At 37.6% G+C, this 19,272-nt stretch overlaps 2 protein-coding genes across 2 annotated transcripts in view; one reads left to right on the top strand and one right to left on the bottom strand.

The window, feature by feature from the left end:
* PDHX (pyruvate dehydrogenase complex component X) overlaps nucleotides 1–2,377 on the bottom strand; it is a 72,650-nt gene extending 70,273 nt beyond the window's left edge. Inside the window, exon 1 of the mRNA XM_033010807.2 lies at nucleotides 2,225–2,377. Coding sequence (XP_032866698.2) covers nucleotides 2,225–2,366 — 142 coding nt within the window. The 5' untranslated portion in view covers nucleotides 2,367–2,377. The remainder of the gene's footprint in view (nucleotides 1–2,224) is intronic.
* Nucleotides 2,378–2,505: 128 nt separating this feature from the next.
* On the top strand, nucleotides 2,506–19,024 carry LOC104356363 (APAF1 interacting protein). Its single transcript, XM_042790594.1, has 8 exons — nucleotides 2,506–2,898; nucleotides 7,812–7,912; nucleotides 10,891–10,939; nucleotides 12,282–12,399; nucleotides 13,468–13,603; nucleotides 16,174–16,341; nucleotides 16,892–17,014; nucleotides 18,250–19,024. The coding sequence occupies exons 1-7, from the start codon at nucleotides 2,863–2,865 to the stop codon at nucleotides 16,989–16,991; spliced, it is 708 nt and encodes a 235-aa protein (XP_042646528.1). The 5' UTR covers nucleotides 2,506–2,862; the 3' UTR covers nucleotides 16,992–17,014; nucleotides 18,250–19,024.
* The last annotated feature ends 248 nt before the right edge of the window (nucleotides 19,025–19,272 follow it).

Below are 19,272 nucleotides of genomic sequence, written 5' to 3'. Positions count from 1 at the left end.
TTGTCAAACCAAAAAAAAACTGCAATGAACCGAAGACAAATGCTTTAATGTGCCCCACCGGAGAGATACTTCATAACTTCCTAAGTCATACTCTTAGTCTGTAGAGAATTGAAATATTTATTCCAACATGATATCAAATGATAGGAAACATTAAAAACAAAAAAAAAGTTGACAGACGTCTAACAAATGGTCATTCTATTTTTTTTTCTTCCTTGTAATTAACAAACAAGGAATTCAACTCTGAATTAATTGCTTTGACTATGCAAATCAACTTTCTCCCTCCTCTACCACCACCACAGAGAGAACAGAAACACATAGAGAAGCAAAACACTTAAGTGACACAACGAATCTAAATCCACACGAACCAGTATCTCAGATTGTGGCATTTTCAGGAAAAGAAAAGTGAAGAAGTAAAACTAATACTAAAATAAAACTGACTTAACTTTAAATTCTCAAACTAGGAACAAAGAGTGAGTTTTATATCCAAAAGATTTGTATTTTATCAGATAAGTCACAACTTTTCTCTTTGTTTTCATTTTAGAGGCTACAATAAACATTTAAGACAAACAATGTCACCGAGATATGCACCACCTCGAAAAGCAGTAAGGAATACTAAGAGAGTTCAAAGAAACAAATCAATGAGGAAAGCCTGAACAAGTTAGAGGTATGATAGAACCACCTTAATTACCATAAGGAAGAAAAAACATTTCACTGATTTCCATAACCAAAATCAGTAATTTACTCCAGTTATATATTAAATAAGCCTTTCCCACCATAAAGATATAAACTACTACACTAGAGTGCCTGGGAAGACTGTAGACAAGAGGTCTTTAAGGAGTTAGATAATCAAAATAATGTAGAGGTAGCTAATCCTGCATTGGACAAAAAAGACAAACATATTATTATATGAAGAAGGAAGCAAATCTTTTATAATAAGAATTGAAAATGAATAACATCTGTTTCAAGAACAGGGATAGCCTTCCCTATATCACAGACAGCAAGTTTTGCAAAGGAAAAGATTTTCACACTGCAAAGTAGCAAAGACAACCAGTACTGTAAAGAAGGGTATACGGACATCTAGAACATAATGATTAACATGTCTCTAAACTACTACTGAGTTTTATTGTACAACACACATAGTTTTATTACACAGGGTTAACTAGAGCTCATTTCTTTATAAGTGCACTTAAAAAAACAGAGTTTGGGTATTTTATCACACCAGCACCTAATAGCAATGCACTTGATTATTGTTTAAATGTTTCACAAGTTGTAACTAACAGATCAACTTGGGGAAAAAAAAAAGATCACATTTAATTTGGGCATCCAAAACTCTTCCCACATCTCTTAGAGACAGATGAAATATGGAAGGTAAGTAGAACACCTGCCTAGTAATTCTGCAGCAATGAACTCCTGAGAAGAGAAAAAGTATCTTGAACTGCTGTTGCCATAACCTCATACGTTGACTTCTATGTATGCTCGACATGCAATTAATAAATTCAAACTCCATTTCTCCATTTAAAAACGAAAAAAATTACATAAAATATAGCTTCCATGCCCTTCTCCAGCTACTGGATTACTTGTAGAATAGTAAAATCACAGAACAGTAGTGGAATCTCTAAACACTGAAAAAAACCCACCAAATCCAAAACCTTTCTCTTTCAGTACTTAACTATACTTACACTTAGAAAACACTTACCTATTTTCAATTGTAAATATTTTTCCTTATCCACAACAAAATATTTATCTATTTGAAGGCCTAATCTCCCATCAATGTAGTTTCCTCTCTAGACTCCAGTTCATTCTCCCTCAATGACCACATTTTCTAGACCTTTAATAATTCTGACGCCTCTCTCTGAATTCTCTCCCCTCAGCCCATACCCTTCCTGATGTACTTCCAGTACCTCCAGAGACCAAACCGAACACCACTCTGCCAAACTACGCCATCTCCACAGCCTCCCATTTGCTACCCAATCGGTCGTTATTACTCAGTTTCTCCTGCTCAATACACCAACGGCCCTGCTCGGCCTTGCCACCCTACACACCTACCCGATAACACCAGGCACTCCCACTTCCCCACCACCTTGCACAGCTTTTACTTCTCCCCTCGCACCACCAACCTCCATCCCTTACGTAGTGCCGCAGCTCCTCCACACACCCCTGCAGCAGGCCAACCGCACAGGCATCAACCAACGACGAAAAGTGCAGGATCCAGCCCACCACTCACCCAGCAGCTCTCGGGTCCCGTGCAGACGCCTCCAGCCTCCTCGACCGGGGAAAGCCACGGCACCGCGCAACGCTGACTGCCCCCACAGCAGCAGTCCCGCCGACCCCTTTCCGCCACTCCTCAGCCACAAGGAAGCCGCCATCTTGCATCTCCTCCCGTCCCTGCCCTCACCGGCACCGGGGCTGCCTCTCTCACTGCCTGAGCAGAAAAAAAGACAGGCACGCCCCCTTCCCCCCCCCCTCTTCCGAGCCGCCTCAGGGGGGGGGGAACGGCTTCACCGCTGCCCCTTGCTCCGCAGCCTTTCGTCCCCCTCCGCCATCGCCTGGCGCAGCGGCAGGCCCTCCCACAGCACTTGCTGGGACCTGGCTAGCCCTATCGCCCCGGGTACGGGCACATACCTACCACAGACGCGCTCGCACCTCTCGGCCCTGCCTGCCTATCCGCCCCCGGGGCGCACCCGCGGCTCCTCTCCAGCTACTCCCGCTGCTGACGCTTTTCTGCCCTCCCGACCTGAAGGGGTGTGTGGGGGGGTGTTGGGGGAGCGCTGCCTCGGTCGGGCCGATGCCCCAGCGGCCGGGGCGGGCAGGCGCTGGTGCGAGCCCCGCGGAAGGACCCGCGCTCGCCGGCCGACCGGCGCCATGGCGGCCTCCGCCAGCGACCGCAGCAACGCGCAGGTAATGAGACCTCGTCCACGGCGGCTGTCCCTGAAGGGACGCGTGGGCGCTAAAGGGACGGGAGGCCCGGCAGGACGGACGGACCGACTGACCCACCCATCCACCCACCGCTCGCTCACTCGCTCGCTCTCCGACGGGGAGGGACTGACTGCTGGGGCCCCGAGGAGAGACAGCGGGCATGCAGTTACGGGATTTGTGGCCCTATTTATTTATTTATGATAACTCGGGGTGGTGTTTTGGTGTTTGCTTGTTTGGGGTTTTTTGTAGTTTTGTAGCTGTTCGTTACTATAAGTCATCGCAACCTGAACATGAGTCAGCAGTGCCGTGCTCCCTCAAACGGAACAGCAGATATCGTGCTAGAGGATGCGGGAGTTTCACCTTGGTGAGGTTTGAGATACTGGTCTTTTCTGTAAGTAGAGCTGGTCAAGAGAGCAACCCAAGCCTCAAAACCAGTGTGGACCGGCAACAGATGAGAATCGTCAGCAAACTAGATAATGTGGCTTGTCAAGAAAGAGGGAAAGAATCTACTTAGTCAAAAAAGGAAAAAAAAAAAAAAAAAAAAAAAAGAGAGTAAATGGGCTTGTCTTAATATGTAAAATGTCATCACAGAGATGAAAGGGAAGAACATCTCTAAATCTGTAACTGTTTGGTAAGAGATAACAAGCTTAAGTTTCAGCAGTCAAGGTTTAGGTTCAGCATTAGGAACATATTTCTAACCTGGGACAGTTAAACAGATTGCCTCAGGAGTTTGTGACTCTCTGTCATTGAGGTTTTCCAAACCTTGTCAGACTTACCCCAGGCTGCCATCTCCATCACTTCACCTTCCCTGTCATCCTGCCTCACAACCACTGCTGCTGCCTTGTACCTCCTGTGCTGCCACTGCCTCCCCACCCCTGGTTCTGCAAGGCCAACACCAATGGGAAGCATTTTCGTGTGGCTTGCAGCCCCCTTTAGCAACTGCAATGGGATGAAAGTGGTCTGTCTGCTCAGAGAGGCTGCGTTAAAGCCTCTGCTTGCTGTGATTCTAAGGGCCGGGAGTCAATCTTCAGGGGCTCACAAAATTCCATTTTCCTTTTGCTTAAACCTTATGGTCTGTCTTTAGACCATCAACAATCTCTCAGTCTTCAGCCTTAGAGTCACGGTGGTATCGGGGTAGGGGGAGAGAACAGCACTTTGTTCTTAATGTTTCAGCAAAGGTATTGGCATTAAGTAACTACCTGACTACCAGTTTTGGTACGTGCTACCTATTTTTTGCCTTTGTTTTCTTTATTCTCTGGGTGTTGACAGAATACCCTCCTTAATGCGAGTTCCTGCTGCTGAACAGAAGTTTCTCTTGGAAATGTCCTTTCATGGGCATAAATGACTAAGTAGAGCAGCAGAACAGCTAATCACTTGTCATTAAAAAAAAACCCTAAAAGATTCTAATTGCTGCAATAAAAAAAAATTCTAAACAAAAAAGGCACACTATAAATGATCAATTTCATTTGGAGGTCTGCACTTGCTATAAAAATTGACACTCTGAGGCTTTTAAGCAGAGTATGAATCCTCACCACACTGCTTTCCTATCTCCTCCTCACAATTATCTCTTTTCTCACCTAATAAAACACCATTTTGCACTATAGAATCCTTGTATGGTGGTGAAGGTGTTGTAGAAAGTAAACTTTTTGAAAGGATCATGACGTTATTTTTGCTATTTTGGTTTATTTGAGCCATTTCTATGTTAAAGACAGATTTAAAAAATCTACTATTTTGTTAAAGGTACTTTTCTCACTTTATGTATACAGTGTAGCACAAATCTCTTGCCACATAAAACTTAACACTAGGTGACTATTCAAAGAAACCTCATCTGTATGAAATACCAGTGGTATGATTTCATCTATGTAATCTGTGCTTATTTCTGAGTAAAATACATGATTTCTAAGAAATTTATGAGGAGATACGTATTTCAGGCACTATTTATTATAATATCTTAAAACATCCACGTTTTGCTTCCTTTGAAAATTATCCCCAAAACATTTACAAATGTGTTTGGTCCACAAGTAGCCTGGGTGTACCTTGATTTCGTTTGTGTTAGATCCACATTGTTTTCTGGGTTTTTCAGTTGGGAGGGTGGGTTTGTTTTGTTTTGTTTTTTAAATCGTATTAGGTACAGTAATTTGAATAAAATAGGAAAAAGCTAATTTTCCTTGGGCAACCACAGCCTTGCAGAAAACAATAATAATTTTTTGGAAAATATTTAATTGCTAGAAATATTCTAAATTTTCAGTTGATAGTTTCAGTCAGTTTCTGTTTAGGAATTTACCAGCAAATTTATTTTCAAAATAATAATTTAATGGATTGAAAAATCAATCACTTCTTTTAGTTCACAGAAATTTGTGGCGTTTTCCTTTATACCTAACAGTATGTAGAAACTTAGGCTAAGATAGTAACAGCATAGCAGCAAAGAAGCTAAATTGTTCATGTTAGTTGTATCAGAAGACTAATGGGTCAGATCCTGAGTTGGAGATGTGACGGAAGAGGTAACCAGTGACATATGTATTTCGGTTTAAAAATCAAATTTAAAAGTACTGCTAATTGAGATTTGACAAAAAGTAATCCTGTTGAGTTGCCTACTGCTTTCACACATGTTTACTCCCAGGCAAATTGTAGCAAGTATACTTTTTTAGTTATGGAAAGAACTGTCATTTTTATTATCAGTAATTTAAAACATGAAATACAGTCATGTTTTTCTTTAGATAGTTTATGGTTATAATCCATATCCACTGATCTTGGAAAGATGCTGTTAAACTCTGAGGATTGGTTTATAATTCTGAATTCTACAGAAAAATAGTCAAAGTTCCTTGATTATTTTCATATGATCTTGATGAAAGTAGCTTCTGAACTTGAACTTTAAAAAATACTTTTTAACAATTTAAAGTGGCGAAAAGCGCTCATGTTCTCCCAAGAATATGAATTTTGCAGTAAATGTCTAGCTTCATCAGGCAGGGAAAGTACAAAACAACTGTAGGAGTGTTATAATCTGGGGAGTTTTTATGGCTGTGTACATTCAATAAAAGCAATCTAAACCTGTTTAATATAAGCTTATTCCATCAAAAGTAGAAGAGACATAATTTTTCTTTGAAATGAAAAATAGTGGTGTAGTACATAGTTTAGGAATAGACAATGATGTCATTTTGAGTAAGAGTCAGAACAAGATACTGTGGGACTGTTTTATGACAGGTAGATAAAATTATGTACAGCATTAATTTTTGTATAAAAAAAAATCGGAACAACAAAACAGGGACCCATAATTTACACATAGCGTGTGCTTGGTTTGTATTTGTAAACATAGAACACATGCGTTAATATTTTCAGATTCACAGTATGTTTCAGAGTCATGGAAAGGAGTGGTTTCATTTTCAGCTGTGTGAATGGGGCAGATTTCAGATATTTTTCACTGTAAATGTAGAAGTTTACTTATTTGAACTGGGGTCTTTTTATTTCATGTACTCTTGTATATGCTATTCTATTTGTTTCAGGTAAGGTGACCTGATGAAGGTTCATGGTGCTTTACCAAACTTTGTACATATGTTTCTAGGAGTGCTGGTTAGAGTCTTGTTTCAATCGCTTGAATGAACAGATGATTTTTTAATATATTAGAAGAGACTGTAAGTAATTGGAGCAAAATTAAGAGCAGGCAGGACATCTATTTGCTTAATTGCTTATTTCTGTCACCCATATATAAAAAACAAGCACAGTTGTATTACTGTGGTAATGTAAGTAGAAATCTCACCCCACTCCGGGGAGATAAATTGACATAAATAGTATTGCTCTGTTTCTTTACTGTTTAATTCCTTACTAGATGGGTTCAGTTGTATCAGGATCTTTGTGAAAGCACATACGATTTTTACACAAGTAAGTGGGGGAGGACTTTGGCTTTTTATTCTCTCTGATAAGCTAAAAGAAATACTGAAGTCAACATGCAAATGCATAAATTCAAGCATACAGCATGAATAAAAGTAGCGTCTCACAGTTTTCTCTGTGTATTCTGGTTATATTTCTTGTGTAAATGATTCCAACATTAAAACTTTCTGATTTTCCAGTGTAGTACTCGTTTATCAAAGACTGATACCTGCTGGGTCCAGCTTTCTTAGTTTTATACATTCAGTGCAGAGTAATGTTTAGGATATCCAATAAATAGTTCTGTCCTGTACTGTAAAGCTAAACCTGTTCTGGTTTAGATTAGCTATGAATGAATCTCTGATACTACAGATACTCTTGGCTAATAGATAGATACAGATATATTTATTGATGTAGTAAACAATGGAATATGGAAGAACTTAAGAACTTTATTTCCTTCTGAAAGAAATATTCAAATTCTGGCTAAACTGCATGTGAGGTAATCTCACATTGCAAAAATTTAAGAATGTGAAGTTCATCAAGTAATTTGCTTATGTTTTCTATTGTATTTTTGACTGATATGTATATATATAACAGAACTAATAGAGTCTGTTCTACTGAAATTTGTAAATCATCAGAAATAAGCCTACAGAAAACTGATTCAATTGATAATGTTAGATGCATTTATTTTTAATTTTTTGATGACAATAGTCTATGACAGTCTTGCAGGTGTAATACCTCTGGGCTACTGCACTTGAATAAATTTGAGATGAAACCTTTCCTGTGAAGGATAATCAGACATTAATTTTATTTGGGGGTTTTGTTTGTTTGTTTGTTCGAGGTGTGAATGGCATCTGCAAAGTGTAAAGGGCATTGTGCAAACACACAGTCATTTTGTAACTGAAGATAATAACCATAAATTAGTGTTGTACTGCAGTATGAAATTGCTAGCCCTTTAAACACAATTTCAGAATTTAAATGTTTAGGTTTGTGGTGTTTCTGATGGTTTTTTTAATTTATTTCTTTGTTTTTAGGAGAAGTTACATCCAAGAAATCTTATCCCAGAGCTTTGTAGACTGTTTTATGGTTTAGACTGGGTAACAGGAACTGGTGGAGGAATCAGCTTGAAACATGGGTAAGTAAAAATGGAAGAAAGAATGTGATGGTTAGAGAGAAGGTGGCTGTGTTTAGTAGTGGTTGAGGGCATTTCAGTTCCATGAAAAATGTTTGAAAGTCAAGAGTGAACAAGAAGCTAGAGGAGGAAATGAATGGTACAACAAATTTACCCATATAGAAGGGAGGTGGCTGGTCTGAATTAATCATTTCAGTCCCTTCAACGGAGAGAGCCAACTTCAGAGAGCGACTTTTTTCTGTCCTTTTCCTATCTTTGTTTAAGGTAGATGAATTGTCCTTAAGAAACAATGCATTACCCCTTTTCACTTCATTGACTGTGAAATTTAGAGTGGGTTACACCAGGCACGTGGCTTCCAAATTCCTGTGGTTAGATGAGATGAATCCCACCCTAACATTTTGCAGGCAAGATGTTTCCTTTAAGAATGTAATTACTGTTCTACTGAGATAATTTCTAAGGAGATATTCTTAACATATAATTAAAGCAGGACAGGTAACAGCAAAACATTTTTTAGTGTGTATCCACTAGTAAGGAGCACCAATTTGCTTTTGAATTTGCTGTTTCCCCCTATTCATACTTTCCAAGCTTTTAATGGAGGCACAGCTCCTCTCAGTGGCCACCGAAAAAAAGAGGAGTCCTCATTCTGCAAAACGCCTTGCACAGTGCCTGAAACTCTGTCCCCAGTCACAGGGTGTTGTGACACTCTTAAATTGAAAGTGTCTGATCTCTCATTTTTCTGACATACACTTGCACACAAACACAAACAGCTATTGCTGTTCAAATATATGAGATACATAGATGAAGTAAGGGTTCTAAATGCTAATATTTGTGTTGTTCTAATGGCTTGTGCAGGTTATTTCACTTCTCTGCTTGATTTTGCAAGCAAAGCAACAACAATAATTTTGAGAGGAATGATGAGAGAGTTAATGGTTGTTTTTAAAGTTCTTTGTCTATGGAAAGATCTTTCTAGCACTAATTTCTCAGCAGTAGCTAAATATAGCTTGTTCATCATTTCAGTGGAATTCATGTTGGTTGTGGCAAGACAGATGGTATCAACAGAGAATACACTAACATAGTAGTACAATTTTCCTCAGCAGCTCTATAACTTGGTTGCTTAAACTACACCAAAATACAATATTGTATGTGGTGTAGGAATAGTAATCTGCGTGCGTGGCTGTACTGTTTTATACCTGCAGTACAGTAGCTGTGATTCAAAATCAGTAACTATGAGACAGAAATCAGACTGGTTTAGAATTGTTACATAGGAAATAGTGAAAGAACAATTGAAATTTGATTGAAATTTTAACAACTGGTCTTACCATCTGATCCTAATCAGTATTACTCACCGTGCAGTTCACATCAGCTACTCAGAATAAAAATGCCAATTTGTGCGTGGGATAGCATATTAAAAATGGCTCTAGAATTCTTTGTCAGGCTTCCTGTATTTCAAAAGTTGTGTTCTGTCATCAGATTTTCCTTTTCTGATTAATTTCTAAAAAAGAAAAAAAAATGTTTTAAGAAAAAACACATCTTTTGTTAGTAACCAAATTACCACTTGATTTTTCAATGTGTAGCACTCTCAATCATCTTGCTCATGCAAAGGAGTTAAGACTAAATTAATTCAGTGTTGGCAGTGTTAATTCATGAATTTTAAAAATTACAAATATGGTAAAGCCATTTTAATACTGCAAAGAGTATATCATCTTAACAGTTGTATTTTTGGAAGCGTTAGAATCATAGAATCATTTAGGTTGGAAAAGACCCTTAAAATCATTGAGTCCAACTGTAAATATAAAATTGCCAAGCCCACCACTAACCATGTCCTTAAGCACCACATCTACAGGTCTTTTAAACACCTCCAGGGATGGTGACTCAACCATTTCCCTGGGCAGCCTGTTCCAATGTTTGACAACCATTTCAGTGAAGAGATTTTCCCCAGTATCCAGTCTGAACCTCCCTTGGTGCAGCCTGAAGCCGTTTCCTCTTGTCCTATCCCTCATTACTTGGGAGAAGAGACCGACCCCTACCTCCTTACAGCCTCCTTTCTGGTAGTTGTAGAGATCGATCAGGTCCCCCCTCAGCCTCCCTTCCTCCAGGCTAAACACCTCCAGTTCCCTCAGCTGCTCCTTGTATGACTTGTGCTCCAGACCCTTCAACAGCTTTGTTGCTCTTCTAAGTGCTCTTGTCCAGAAATATAAACATCTTGTGGTCCGTATGAAATGTATCTGTAACTTGACTAATTATTCACTAGATGTCTCTGTGCTCCTGAATTTAGTATGTTACTGTTGAAACCAAATAGTGATTACAATTGAAAGAGATAATCTGGGGTTTGTTTTGCTATTACTGAAGTTATTTCAGATACCATCTTAATATAATTTTAGTTTAAATCATTTTTTATAGTTTTTCTTCATGTAAACTTTGCAAGAAGTGGTGCACTTCTGCTTGAATTTCAGTTGTTTAATTGCACTGAATTAGTATTATCTTTTTATCAGTATAAATATATATATGAATGCATGAAAAGCCTAAACTACATGGTTTTACCAAAACACAGAAGTATATACACTGTAGAATACTACTATTGGTAGTCTGTGGATTTTTAAGTAATAATTTTGTCACCTGTTTTGTCCCAGAACAGGATCTGCTTGCAATTTCTCTTATTCAATTTTTCTTTGGAATTCTGGGGATTTGAGTTTAGAATTATTGCAGGGGGAGGGTGTGTGTTTTTCTTTGTAGGAAAAATAAGGCTGCACTTCCTACATGTGTTTCAGATCTCTTGGCAAATTGAAAGCACAGTTTTGTACCCCTGCAAGTTAGAGTTATTTTGAAAATATCTACGTGTCAGTCTATGGAAGGAGTAAGAAAGATATTAAATTATGAGGGTCTAGATTTGCTATTTCCTTTTCAGTGAATGAGAGTTCTAATGACCATGCAATTGAACAGCCCTGTGTTTGTTGACTTTCCCTGTCTGTAACTTTTCTTAGGAATGAAATCTATATCGCTCCTTCAGGAGTCCAGAAGGAAAGAATACAGGTACGTTGAACTGTATTTTTACCTCGGAGCTCATCTTGAGGTGGATGAAAGTACCTTTGTTTAGAGCTTCATATTTCCTTATGTAAAGTTAGAAACTTGTTTTACTATTGACTGCCCTATTGAAACAACTGAGGGTTTTGTCCAGTACTCCACTAATATAGCAAGCTGACGTGTTTCAGTGGCCAGTGTAAGTTAGTCTTGATGATCTCTTTGCTTTAAATTAACACAAAATACTGTAAGATTCGAACATTATTCAAGTCCAGATTTATTCTGTCAAGCTTGAATGGCTTTATAGCCATCTGGGTACAGTTTCAAGTTAGTGTGGCACATACATAATTAAGCATTAGCACCTCATCTCTATTTATTTTAATTTGAGTGATTACAAATCTTTGTCTTGATATTCTCAGTAAATAGATGGGCTCTCCCCGTGAAAAGGTGACCTTGTCTATCTGTCACCAAAAAAATGCAAAAATGCAAAATATAACTGGAGGGAAGAATGGTAAATTATAACTACTTTATGAAAGCAGAAACTCCCCCAGAATAGAATATGTGGAAAGGATTTGTTGTTTTATAGGTCTGAGAGTAAATACAATGAGAAGTGAAAGGAATCTCATCACTCATAGAAACTTGGGATTTCACAGCAGTGCTCACTGGGGATGTTAGCAAAGAAGTCAGGCAAAGGCCTAACAGGGCAAGACGATGATGGTCTGTTCTTTGCTGGCAGTAGCAGTGGATTGAGCACAGTGAGTAAGGAAATCTCTTGCAACTCTATTTCCTGCTGATTTTTAAAATTACATTAAAGAATAAAGTTTTATTGCTGCCCTGAACAATTCTTTGTACTATTATGAGTATCTGATTGATGCAGAGGTAACATTCATGTAAAGCTACTAAAAGCAAGGTTTATAAAAATCGTTCTACAAGTTAAATATATTGTATGTAGGTTCAATTAATGTCCTTTGTCGGTTCTTTAAGCAGGGGGGGAAGAAAAAATACATCCACATTCTTGATTTTGATTCATTTTGAATCAATTACTACTTTTCCTTTTGATCTGTGCTCTTATTTACATGCATGCTGTCTCCTTTTTAAGAAAATTTTAGTTTTACAAGTATCTGCTTGGCAGCAGTCTGAATAAAAAGAGTACCTAATATTAATTTACAATACACAATAAATAGTATTCAATAAATAGTATTAGAAGTTAGAATAAATGCAGCATGTTACAGCACTTTTACAAAGTTAAAATCACTTTCTATATTAAATATATAGTATATATATTTGTCTCCCTTCAAGGAAAGCAAAACTATTTGGGTCATCACAGCTCAAAATAGTTTCTTCTTTCTTGCAGCCAGAAGATATGTTTGTTTGTGACATGAACGAACAGGACATCAGTGGTCCTCCACCACACAAGAAACTAAAGAAAAGCCAGTGCACACCTCTTTTTATGAATGCCTACACTATGAGAGGTGCGTACCAAATGTTTTTAATCCAGCCATGACTTGAAACACTGTGTATATACATACGCAAAATTGATATTCAATAGCATATTCTTTATACATGGACATTACAATGAAATAAATACAAATGTACAAAATAAATTGCTTTGCAAAGGAATATGTACCATGGAATGTAATCTGTGGTAACATCCTGTGAGTGTCAATTTACATTTTAATCTTCTCATGTAGCTATACCTGTGATCATCTTTTCAGCACTAATTTTTAGTGCAGTATATTAGTAGGTTGCGGGAGGAGCTGGGGGATTTACAGCAGTTTTATACCAGTAGTTTTGCCTATTCAGCAACTAAGTTTTAGATCCTTTTACAACCATTGGCTGTGATCAAAGTTTATACATTGTGGATAGGTGAAAAATGTATTAAACTTTCCTTTCGCAGATGGAGAGCTTTTGCTGTCATGTAAGATTTACATCTGTTACTTTAGAAAGGATTTATGGAGTCTCTTCTGACCTTCCTGCACAAGAAGCTTACATGTGTGCCAGAGGAAAAGTCATTTAATGTTTTTTGCAACATTGCAACTTTATGACTAAATTATAATTGTTGTCTACCTATCATAACACAATAAGATAATGATAAATATTTCTTCAGAGGATTTGTGGATAATCAAAGAAGAGTACTAGCATAAAAAGAAAGTATAAGTCTTTAAACTTCCATCTCAGAAATTGGGAATTCCTTACAATCTCAGAACTCTGATAAAATTGCTAGAGTGTTTCAGTCATTTCAGTATGTAAAGAAATGTACAAGTAGTGTTTCTCCTTGAATTTCTGCACTGTAATTTGTCACTAACTAAAAGTTAACACTAGTGTCTTAAGTCAATCCATAATTATCCTTTATAGATGAGTAATTATCTCATACCCTTATTTAGGTTCCTGTATATTTTTAACTATAATACAGCAGATCACCATTTGCTAAGATGCCTAGCCAAAGGAAATGAATCAAGTGAGTGAAAAATGTTTTCTTAATAGTCACATTTTAAAAGTAATTCCAAAAATATATTTTTTTCTTCTTTTTCTGTTCTTAGGGGCAGGTGCAGTTATCCACACTCATTCCAAGGCTGCTGTTATGGCAACCCTTCTTTACCCAGGGAGTGAGTTCAGTATTACCCATCAGGAGATGATAAAAGGAATCCAGAAGTGTACTTCAGGAGGTTATTACCGGTACTCCTCTATATTTTAATACATTTGATCATTTGTTTTCACCAATATAAGTATATGACAAGTCATTTGAGTTAGGTGTGTTGAAAGTGTGTAATATAAAGTATTAGGAATAAGAAGTAAAAAGACCTCTGGAATAAATTAGTCATTGGCCTTCTGTAAGAAGGCCTCAAGACTATGGAAGAGATCTGAGAAAATCTTCTAATGTCAAGGCTACTGTGGTCTGTTGAGCTACAGAAAGAAACCAAATAAAGAGCTATGTGCTGACAAATAAGAACAGAGATGTTAACACATCTATACAATGTTAAGCTGAAACTGGAGTCAACTAACATTAGGTTGGATTGGTAATGTGCAAACTGCTTTTGGGTGGAATTCACATATCACTGCCTGTGCTAGTTTAGGGCATGTTAAGAGAGTAGAGGATTTCAGATTTTACTTGACAGACTTTGAAAGAAAATTCAGAATAAACAGCTCATTAAAGGTAATGTTATGACTTTTCAAGAATGAGCTCTGAGGTAAGTGCTGAGTTATTCCAAATTATGTGTGATGACTTGTTTTGAGGACTCTACCCACAGAGTGTTGAATTGGGATCTGCAAACAACATTTATATAATGTGTGACAATTAGATGAAAAATTGAAATGCTAAATTCTTTCCACTTTTTGATGTTAATTTTTGTAACTAACTGTTGCCCTTTGGCAAAGGATCAAGCCATGTGTCTGGTGTGTGATTTTATGTGCAGGCATATTTTCTTCAGTTTTGGTTGACTTGCCAGGTTTACCTTCTTGTCAGCATTAGCATTTGTATTTTTAATGTGGCAAAAGACACCCCTTATACTGATTGTCTAACAACACTTGTTTTTAAAAAAGTCCACAAGAAATTTCCTTATTGGATATGCATTTCAATTTTCAAACATTCCTAAATGTTAATGAGGAGACATTGTATTTATTGGGTTCCATATCTCCCAAGTTTTCCTATGTCATCCTGTTCACTTACCAGAAAAAACGTAGAAATCAGAGCTCCACACTACATGATTCCTAAGCACATATTTGTCCATACTAGACTGATTCTGCCATCTTGCCTTACACAAGGCTCCCCATTGAATTAAAAAGTAATTCAGTACTGCAGAATGGGTCTTGCAAAAAAGGGATTGACAATACGTTGTTTCTAATTACATAAACCTTTTCTGGAAGCTATCCAAGAAAATGCTACAGATAGGATAATCAGAAGTATTTGTTGGCCTAAATGTGATCTCAGTGATGCCAGAATAGTTTTATCTTTGACATCAGTAGAAGGAGAACTAGATCTGTAGTAAATAGCTTTGAAAGTCTCAGACTGTCCCAAGGTGTTTTATAGGAAGGTCTGGCTAAATGTAGGTTGCTAATATTTCAATAAAACTAAAGAGATATCAAGTAATTAACTCATTCAGAGTGTTCTTGGGGTTTTATAGATATTAGTTATTGATAAAAAGTTTATGGTTATGATTAGGAATCAGTTATGGTATTTATACCTACTTCCAAAGTCACGTCCAAGTAGAAGGCAGAACCTAGGAAACCAGTCCTTTAGCTCATTTGACCTCACTAGTAGCAAACACTCCAAATCTAATTTTAGTGATCAGAATATGTAAGAGTCAAAGTAAACCTACAGAAAACAACTTTCTTCATTCACTATTTTGATAGACTTCCTTGGAAAAGCAAAAGCATCAGCTTTAAAAACTGTAAGGTATGAGACTTTTTAATTTTCTGAATATCTGATTTGAAGTACAAGCTGTATTATTTTTACCATTATTTCTCTCTGTGTTTTATAAAAGTAAATACTACTATCATCAACTCATGAAATATCTATGTGATCTCAATGATAAATCTGAACCTGAACTGGGGACTTATTAAAACTATTTAAACAAGTTTCTGCCAGTGTTAATTAAGGTTCAAACAATGCCAAATATCCCAGTCCTCCTTCAGAAGAAACTCGTAGGCAGGTTCCACTGAGTAACATGCATCATCTTGTCTTTGGAACTAGGGTTCTCAGGCTCTCAAGATCACATACAGCCCACCAATGACTCCATCACAGAGAATTTATTTTTCATGTGTTGACTGCTTTCTATTTATATGCCTTAGCAGGACAATCTTATTTCCAGGGGCTTTTTGGACTACCTAAATTAATTTTTTTTGTAATCTCCAGAAAACAACTTAATTTCCTTCTTCATGATGTGATTCTTTTAAATAATTTAATCTGAGATAAAGCTTGTAGGTGATGCCAATACAGGATGATGAGAGTCTGAAAAAGTTCTAAAGGGACCCAACTACAAAGTGATACGTGAACAGCTACACCTAATACATTAAAGTGTTATTTTCTTTTTGTGCCTCAAGTGTAGCTCAGGTATTGCCAGCATATCATACATTTGGGAGTGAAAGATGTTCCTGAGAGTTCTTATTTACAGCATAACTCACAAGAAAAGATCATAACATCACTAGTGTTGAGAATTTGTTAACATATTTGCACAGTCTCTTTCTTAGGGAAAAGCTTCATACATCCAAACACAGCGGTTTTTAAAATACATTAATTTTTCTTTTAGATATGATGATACACTAGTGGTTCCCATTATTGAGAATACACCAGAAGAGAAGGATCTCAAGGAAAGAATGGCACGTGCAATGGAAAAATACCCAGACTCTTGTGCTGTGTTGGTCAGACGTCATGGAGTTTATGTATGGGGAGAAACATGGGAAAAAGCCAAAACCATGTGAGTACAATTTAGGAATACGGTATATTTTTCCATTCTATCTCAAAATCTTTATGACCTTAATGTCATGTGTGTTTCCAAACCGTGGACAATGATTCAGAACACTAAGTTCTGGCCTCACTGAATGTATCGAGAGCTTCTGGGAGTGTGTTCATCCATGGTTCCACTGCTTGATTTTCCTTTCATATCAATGCTGGCTGATAGGGTTGCCAATATTTCCCTTTCATATGAACAAGACTCTCCTCATATGAAACCTGGAAGCAATCTCTGCTTTTACATGACATCTGCCAGTACTGTTTGTGTAGTCTTCCCTAGTCCCATTTTTGGAATTTACTTTTCATTTGCTGATGGAAATGCAGCAAATCAGGATCATGTAGCAAAAATGCTGGCTACTTTCCATACTGCAGCAATGGGAATAAATGATAATGGAGCTGTCAAGTCAGACCATTGCATTGGTGATATAAAGCTTAAGGAAGAAAACTATTTCCATAAAACATGGTAAGACTTGAGCCCTACTTTACATTTCACTTTTTTTTCCTTTTAATTTTAGGTGTGAGTGTTACGATTACTTGTTTGATATTGCAGTGCAGATGAAGCAGCATGGGCTAGATCCTTCAAAACATCCAGCAGGAGAAAATGGGATCTTGTAAATGGCAACAACATTTATATTCAGGTGTGAATTTATCTGTAGAGACATTCTGTTTGGAGGGAGAGACTACAGAGGACACCATCACTTCAGTCTGCTTTCACACTCGGGAAGCTTCAGTATTGCACATCTCCCCCACTCCACTTCATTACCACTGCAATTGTACCTATGCCTGAAATAATACTCCTTTACCACACGATGCAACAAAAAGATATGTATAAATAGTTAAGTATGTCTTGTGCATATTTTAGCACCTATGTACAGCATAGAGTGCAATTGCTTTTTAAAACTAAATTGTATCAAGCATTACTAGAAAAAGCCAATGGAGAAAAAAGACCTCAACCTAGTAAGCTAATCTATACAGAGGTGCCTGAACACCAACTTATGTTCTTCAGATTGCAGGATCAGGTTTGATTTCAGTACATCTCAGTTGTATTACTTACATGGTGGGTCAGGTTGTTTTTTCCTTCGTCAGGAATGGATGGTTGCAATTTGGTTAAGTTTCATTGATTAGTGTCATCTGTTTACCTAATACAGCAATCTGCCATGACCTTCTGTTTTCTAATGTAGCAATGATCAATGTTTTGAAAATTTTCATAATAAATATCTTAAAGTAAAAGCACATAGATAATATGATCAGGCAGTACTTTACATGAAGGATCCCTGAAACAATTCCCATGTAAGCAATATACAGTGCAGTGTGGCAAAACACAGTGGTAGCGTAACATTTCAGAGACTGGGATGCTTCTTCCTGAAAATCTAAGCAAGTTTAAAGATACCAGTAAGGAGATTGCAAAGGACTTACTAGGCCAAAGTGGTGGTCTAATTAAACAGGCTAGGCTAACTAGTCACACAGAGTTGGCCTATCAGATAATCGTCTCCACCCACCATGTTTGCATCAGAGGAGATGACAAGTGGCTGCTCAGGCAGCAGGAGCCCAGAACAAACAGGTACTTGGATCATTAGCCTTTATGCCCATATTGGAGGAGGACACAGTGGTACAGGAGCCTTGCTGTCAAGTGCGTCTCCATAGGAACAGGTATTTGGAGTGGTGCCACCACATACAGTGATGAAGAGATGCTGGCTACCACACCTGCAGAGCTACCTCATGGCCCACGAGAACCATTCTAAAATTGCTTCTCAGCCCCTGCAATTGAATAGGTTGGGCTAACATAGTGGCATTGATATTCTTTTGCCTATTTCTTAGGACTAAATACCTAGTTTTAGGCTATTTTCACTTTTATCTTATTTCTCCTGTACAGATTTCTTACATGATGATGGGAGTTCCAGATTCCACCTCACGCTGTTAAAATCAGAAGGAGGTACAGTTACACCTGGCTGATTGACAGATGTTATCAGTCAGTTTTGACTGTTAAACACCTCCAAGAAGAAAAGGAGAGTTAAAAAAAAAAAAAGAAAAAACAGCTGAACAATCATTGCTGTTTGTGAATCCTGCCAAATGCTACAGTAAGAGGAATGAAAATTCAGATGAAAAAAAAGATTTTGAAAAAAGCTATGGGGAACTAATGCAACATTTTGTTTGCGTGCTTTAAAAATTAGTATTTCAACAACCTGCATTTGTTGATCCTGCTCTACAGCTATGTCATTTAACTTGTTCTAGGCATCCATTTTGGAAAGTTACAGTAGCCTTTATTCTTGGGAAAAAAAGTGAGGACAGCCCCTTAGTAAGAAGTAAAGTATAAAGTTTAAAGCATTGTTTGAACTTGATTCATTCATGCCATGTTAACAGTTGTTTGTTGTTTTTTTTTTTTTTTTTAAATGAAGCCTGTAATATACGTATTTTTAAATTCTCTTAATTCTCATTATAATGAGTAGGAAACACATGATTTTATAGTGTGCATTTGGAAGTTGTTACTGAGAGACTGCTCTGGGTCTTGTCTGGCTTTTACCTTTCTTAATTCATTCACTTTCAATAAGATTTTGTTTATTACAGCTTTGAAAGAGCTTTTTATGCCCTATTGTTAGCCAGCCTAAGGTAGAATTAATCAAACTGCTCATTAAAAATAGTCTCACATATTTATGTACCTTGTCTTCTTTCAAAATTTGGAATGGCCCCCCAGTGACATCTACTGGTTGACCAGCTTTCTGATTGAGTATTGAGACTCTAGTCCCAACGGTGAATTGATGCAGGGTAAATGCTGACTGACCTTGTTTTCTGCTATCAGCTGTGTATTCCCACCACTTCCTCTTGCATCATGTCCAGCACTTATTTGAGCTTCTGTGAGGTGAATTAGCACTTCAACCTAAGAGAAAACTAGTGAGGG

The sequence above is a fragment of the Tyto alba genome, unplaced genomic scaffold (genome assembly GCF_018691265.1).
Source record: "Tyto alba isolate M040663 unplaced genomic scaffold, T.alba_DEE_v4.0 Super-Scaffold_18, whole genome shotgun sequence".
Lineage (NCBI taxonomy): Eukaryota > Metazoa > Chordata > Aves > Strigiformes > Tytonidae > Tyto > Tyto alba.
Note: the sequence above shows the minus strand (reverse complement) of the source record. Positions and strands in the feature narration are given on the sequence as shown.

Bases quoted from the DNA above. Each gene is read 5' to 3' on its own strand.
- LOC104356363 (XM_042790594.1), top strand. From the start codon at position 2,863: ATGGCGGCCTCCGCCAGCGACCGCAGCAACGCGCAG. The intron at 12,400-13,467 runs GTGCGTACCAAA...TTCTGTTCTTAG, and splicing joins GAATGCCTACACTATGAGAG to GGGCAGGTGCAGTTATCCAC. The intron at 16,342-16,891 runs GTGAGTACAATT...TTTTAATTTTAG, and splicing joins TGGGAAAAAGCCAAAACCAT to GTGTGAGTGTTACGATTACT.